The sequence below is a fragment of the Camellia sinensis genome, chromosome 13 (assembly GCF_055761805.1).
Source record: "Camellia sinensis isolate YWXY chromosome 13, ASM5576180v1, whole genome shotgun sequence".
Classification (NCBI taxonomy): Eukaryota; Viridiplantae; Streptophyta; class Magnoliopsida; order Ericales; family Theaceae; genus Camellia; species Camellia sinensis.
Window position 1 is genome coordinate 89167950 of NC_138973.1, and position 6146 is coordinate 89174095.

At 37.0% G+C, this 6146-nt stretch overlaps 2 protein-coding genes across 2 annotated transcripts; both read right to left on the minus strand.

Moving 5' to 3' along the window:
• Nucleotides 1-497: 497 nt before the first annotated feature.
• LOC145805543 (zinc finger BED domain-containing protein RICESLEEPER 3-like) lies at nucleotides 498-995 on the minus strand. Its single transcript, XM_082900703.1, has one exon. It carries the CDS (start codon nucleotides 993-995, stop codon nucleotides 498-500), a length of 498 nt encoding a protein of 165 aa, XP_082756829.1.
• Nucleotides 996-1097: 102 nt separating this feature from the next.
• Nucleotides 1098-5722, minus strand: LOC145805544 (zinc finger BED domain-containing protein RICESLEEPER 2-like). Its single transcript, XM_082900704.1, has 3 exons — nucleotides 5614-5722; nucleotides 4763-4873; nucleotides 1098-2272 (listed from the first exon to the last, which is right to left on the minus strand). The coding sequence occupies exons 1-3, from the start codon at nucleotides 5720-5722 to the stop codon at nucleotides 1098-1100; spliced, it is 1395 nt and encodes a 464-aa protein (XP_082756830.1).
• Between the last annotated feature and the right edge of the window lie 424 nt (nucleotides 5723-6146).

Here is a 6146-nt window from a genome sequence, read left to right on the forward strand (position 1 = left end):
TTAATCTTCAATCTTCATAATTCTTTTGACAAAAAAAAAGTATAAAAGAATAAAGTAATGAAAAATATACCAAAGAGCAAATGGATTAGAGTTCGATTATAGTATTAGGATCAACATTATAGGTTGAACTTGAAGATGAGCATGACTCCAAAGGACCTAATTAAGAGTCAACAAGAGAAGATCAATAAAACTTACATTAGAAAATGAACAATACAAATAAAAATGAGGATAAATAAATTATCATATTACTCGAGTCATATTACTCAAGTTCCTCCACATCATCCATCACCTTTCGAAGAGAAATTGAAAGGTTGCTTCGAAGCCAATTTTGAGTACATACAAGAGCTTCAACCATAGAAGGCGAGAGGGAACTACGAAATGGGTTAAGAATACGCCCCCATACTAAAAGCGGACTCCGACATAACGGTAGAAATAGGCATGGCCAACACATCCCTTGCAAGTTACGATAGAACTCTATATTTGGTTGCATTTACCTTTCAATAATCCAAAATCTCAAATGTTTGATTCTTCGCAAAATGTTCAACCTCAAACAAATATTGTTCCAATTCCGACTTAGATCCACTAGTGCATCGCCCCTCCAAATAGGAATTAAATTGGGAGTCAACCAAAGAATAAGGATCATCATCATCATCATTTTCCACCATATTCACAACTTCACTCACACTTGGAAGTTTCTCATTTGAAGGATAAAGTGTGACATAATGGCTATACAAACGACTCAAACAACCCTTAACCTTATCTACCATATCTTCCACCTTCTTAGTATCTCCAAGAAATAAATTTGAAAAGTAAAACTCCAAGTATGTCATTTTTTTGGTAGGATCAAGAACAACCGCAACATACAATAACAAATTGATTTTACTTCCATCCCCCCAATACTTGCTAAACTTTTGTTTCATAGTCTTTACCATTGTGCTCAAAGTATCATCCTCCTTCAAAATTAATTGGTATATTTTGCTTTCAATAACAAACATTTCTTTATAAAAAGCATTGGAAGTAACAAAGAGAGACCTTGAAAATTTTTTAGTTGCAAGATAAAATAATTTTAGAAACCTCAAAAACAATCTACATTTTTTCTAATCCAACTCACTAGGACTTCTCCTTATGCCAACGTCAACATCCTTGAAATAAGGTTCAAAATTGGAATCCACAAACTTCAAGCGGTTAATAGCCTTCTCATACTTTTCGGCGGCCTCTAACATTAAATAGGTAGGGTTCCACCTAGTTGGTACGTCTAGGCATACAAGAGCTTTTGAATCAAGTTTCAATGTGGCGGCACACTTCTTAAAAGTGTCATGCCTATGAGAAGAAGACCTCACATATCTCACCGCAAGTCTAATGTTGACAATAGAATCGCCCATTTCTTTCAACCCATCACTCACAACAAGATTAAGAATATGTGCACAACAACTCATGTGAATAAACTTATGTTGCAAAATAGTCTGCTTCCAATCTTTGGTTATTGTTTTCAAATATTGAATGGTAAGATTATTAGAACTAGCATTATCAACTGTTAAGGTAAATATGCTATCAATGTTCCACTCAATCAAACACGACTCAATTTTCTTACCCAATGTTTCTTCTTTGTGATCTTCAACTTGTTGAAAATTTATGATTCTTTTTTGAAGTTTCCAGTTATCGTCAATGAAATGAGCAGTCAAACACATGTAACACAAATTTTGAATAGATATCCAAGTGTCCGTAGTAAAGCAAATTCTACGACCCTTCATGGCTTTCTTTAGCTTATCTCTTTCATTCTTGAATATGTTAATCACTTCTCTAGATATGGTATGACGAGAGGGGATTAGTGTGAATTTCGGTTGCATGACATTACAAAATCTTCTAAACCCAACTCCCTCCACAAATCTAAATGACAACTCATCAATGAAAACCATCTCCGCAAGAGACCTTTTACAAGAATCAAAATTAAATGTTGTTGCTACAACCTCAACACCCTCTTCATTTTGTTTCGGTTTAAGATTTAATGTTTGTTGACCATCTTTATCCCTATTTGGATATTCTTTACAACTGGGTGTATGACTCCTCAAATTGGTAGTCCCATGAAGTCTAGAGTCAACCAAATACTCTTTCTTGAAATATTTGCATACAGCTCTACGCTTCCCATCGGTCCCAAAAACCTTATCAAAATGATCCCAAACTGTAGATGGTACTCTCCCCCCTCCACCCTCACTCTTTCTCTTTAGGGGACTAGGAGGCTTAGGTTCAGGTTCAGGTTCAGGTTCGAGTTCAGCTAATGGGGGGATTCATTTGAGAATTAGAGGATTCCGGAGGTACAAGATTGATTGCGGAAAATTGAACACTATCCTCCATTTAAACTGGATTACAAAAATTACAAATTCAATTTCAATAATTCCAAATAGAATTGCAATCACCATTGAAACAAATCTCCATTGAAATCACAGATATAAAAATGAATAGATTTAATTCCAATCACCATTTAATTCCAATCGCAGAGATCTGTTGCTACCCAAAAAAAAAAAAAATCTGATTGCATAAACACTAAACAGATCTGATTGCCTAACATAATTTATATTTCAAAAAAATCTAATTGCATAATTTACATTACAAAATTTACATAATTTGATTGCATAATTTACATTAAAAAAAAATCTGATTGCATAAACAAATCTAATTACAAATTCAACATAATTAATAATTACAGATTCAACAGATTGAATAACACATTGAATAACAAATTGAATAACTTATCTAATTACAAATTCAATAACATATCTAATAACATATATAATTAATAATTAATAATTACAAATTCAACATAATTAATAATTAATAACAGATTGAATAACAGATTCAATTACATATCTCACAGATTAAATAACAGATTTAACACAGATTAACATAGATTTAACAGATTTAACACAGATTTAACAAATAAACAAATAAAAAAAACATCTGATTGCGTACACATCTAATTGCATAAAAACATCTAATTTAACACAAATTTAATAGATTTAACACAGATCTATTGCTTGCACATCTGATTGCATAAAAAAAAAAACAGAGACCAGGGAGAGAGACAGACAGACAGATTGAAGAGCAGAGCGGAGTCTTACCTGTGAGTTGTAGAGCAAAGTTGATCTTGCGAAGCACGAGAGGGTGAGATTCGAAGTGAAGCTGCACACAAAGTTGCGATGAGAAAGCAGAGATCGATTGGTACGATGAGAAACCAAAGGTCGATTGGTGCGATGACAAACCAGAGGTCGATCGGTGATGAGAAAGCAAAGTTGAAAGTAGAGTTGCGATCGGTGCGATGAAAAACGAAAGAAGAGAGAGACTAATATGAGATGAGAGAAAATGAGCTCTCTCCAGCTGCGCAAATGTAATTGTGTTTGATTGTGAGAGATTAGGGGGTTTTTTTTTTACTTTTGTTTGTTATACTAAAGATGAAGATCAACAGTCCAGATTTTACATATAAAAAAAAAAAATCTGTTTAAGCAGGCGGATTGGGCGGGTTCGGTTAAAACCCGCAACCCAAAATTCAACCATAATCCAAACCGCATCCAACCCTAACGTGTTTGTGAAACCGCCCAAATGTCTACGGGTCGGGTAGGGTAGGTCTAGTTGGGCAGGTCGGATAACCCTATGCCTACCCCTAGCTCCACTATTGGTTTAGGAAGTGTAGAGAAAGCATGTATAGGTTGCGAGATAGAGATAGAGAGAGAATTTCAAGTTTTAGAACTTTTGGAATTTTTTTCAACCTTAAACCATGAAGAAAAGTCCCCTTTATATAGAAAAACAGCCCCTCAGGTCAAAAATATCAAGCTTGGAACAGCTAAAGCTTTTGGGGGACAGTTAGCCAAAAATATCTAGGTTTTTCACCAGTGGTCGGCAGGCCAGAAGTGTGCATTGCCGGCCATCAATGGTGGCCGGCCGGCCATCCGCCGGTCACCTGCCGGCCATCAAAAATCTGCTTCTAGGCCTAACTTCAAATGGGCATATCTCCTTCATTCGGACTCATTTTCAGGTTATTCTTGAGTCTAAATTGAAGCCTCGGAAGTCTAGTTTCTAATGATGGAAACTTCACATCTAAATTCTAAGTATGAAAAGAGATATGCCTATTTTATTGAAGGTTGCTCATTTTTGTCCTAAACGGATTAATGCCCAACTTCAAACGGCCATATCTCCATCATCCGGACTCAGCTTTAGGAGATTCTTAAGTTTAAATTAAAGCCCCAAAAGTCCAATTTCCAATGGTGGTGGCCTCACAACTAAAGTCTAAGTGCACAAAGAGATAAGACTAATTTAGTGAGGCTGCCCAATTCTCTCTTAACGATTTCAAGCCCAACTTCTTCCCTAACTAGTTTTCTTCCCTTTCCTCCAATTTTCTTTAACTCCTAACCTATAAATAAGAGGTTTAAAAAGATTTTTCAAAGAGTTCACCTCTCTTCCACTTATTTCCACTTTGTCCTTGATCGGTTTACCGAAAAGTGCAACATTTAATGAAATGCGAGCCTCAGAACATCGTAGAAACATTTTTAAAAATATTTTGAAAAAGAGGGTTTTAAGGTCTAAAATAGTTTTGGTCCAAAATAGGGTGTAAGGTTGGGATTTAGAAGCTCTTCTTGCTGAAGAAATTGAACGTTTGTACAACATAAATCTCATCATCGAGTGATTAACCTGAGGTACCCAAGTCTTAAGGGCGGTCAAAAATGGGGTGTTTACAAGCCCCTTCCTCCTTTGTCTAAGGAGCCTGCCATACCATCTCTAGTCACACCACCTATGCTTGAGTTGAAGCCACACCCAGCTGCACTCAAGTATGCTTTTTTAGGGCCCCAGGATACTTTACCGGTCATAATTGCATCTAACTTAACTGCAAAGCAAAAAAGTCAATTAATGAGTGTTCTCGTGGCACATCAGAGTGCTATAAGGTGGCCGATGGATGATTTGCGACAGATAGATCCCTTCATGTGCATGCATTATACACATCTAAAGGAGGATACCAAACCTTCTCGTGAAATGCAACAAAGGCTTAATCCCAATATGAAAGAGGCAATAATAAAAGAGGTGTTGAAATTTTTGGATAGAGGTATTAAATACTCCATCTCGGATAGCAAGTGGGTAAGTCCCACACAAGTGGTGCCTGAGAAATTGGGCATCACTATTGTTGAGAATGAGCAAGGAGAGTTAGTCCCCACATGAGCCACTATGTAGTGGCAAGTGTGCATTGATTATAGGAGACTGAATTCCATGACTAAGAAAGACCATTTTCCATTGCCATTTATGGACCAAATTTTGGAGAGGTTAACGAGGTAAGGCTTCTATTGCTTTCTCGATGGTTAGAGTGTTGAAATGATGTACTGAGGCAAACCTAACTTTGAGTTAGAAGAAAAGCAATTTTATGGTTTGTGAGGGTATAGTGTTGGGACACAGTGTGTCGCCTCAAGGTATAAAGGTAGACAGCTAAGGTTGACCTCATTGCAGGCCTTCCTCCACCCACTTCTGTGCGTCAAGTTCGGTCTTTCCTAGGGCATGCAGATTTTTGCCATCGACTCATCAAAGACTTTAGGAAAATATCCTGTCCTTTGTGTAGTTTACTTGCTAAGGATGCACCTTTTATCTTTGATGATGCATATTTGAAAGCCTTTGAAACACCTTGAGCAGCCCTTACTACCGCTCCAATCATGAAATCACCAAATTGGTCGCTCCCATTTGAAATCATGTGTGATGCCTCGAACTATGCTGTCAGGGCTGTGTTAGGCAAAAGGGTGAATAGAGCACCCTATGCTATCTATTATGCTAGTTGCACTCTTTCAAATGCTCAATTAAACTACACTACCACTAAGAGAGAGTTACTAGCTGTTGTCTTTGCACTTTGATAAGTTCCGGTCCTACCTCCTAGGGTCTAAAGTCATTGTGTTCACTGACCACGCTGCTTTGCGATACTTATTATCCGAAAAAGAGATTAAACCTAGGTTGATTAGATAGATTTTACTCCTCCAGGAGTTTGACCTAGAAATCTGAGACAAGAAGGGACCCGAGAATGTCGTTACGAATCATCTATTACAAACCCTTATTGAGCACACAAGTGATCCCTTAGACTTGCACGACTCGTTTCCAGACGAGCAACTTTTTGTAGTGTCACA

Coding starts and splice junctions, on each gene's coding strand:
- LOC145805544 (XM_082900704.1), bottom strand. CDS start 5,722: ATGATTTCAAATGGGAGCGACCAATTTGGTGATTTCATGATTGGAGCG. Junction 4,874..5,613: donor TGCATCATCAAAGATAAAAG/GTGCATCCTTAG, acceptor TTTGCTTTGCAG/TTAAGTTAGATGCAATTATG. Junction 2,273..4,762: donor AGGTGGTGTGACTAGAGATG/GTATGGCAGGCT, acceptor TCCCCCCATTAG/CTGAACTCGAACCTGAACCT.
- LOC145805543 (XM_082900703.1), bottom strand. CDS start 995: ATGTTTGTTATTGAAAGCAAAATATACCAATTAATTTTGAAGGAGGAT.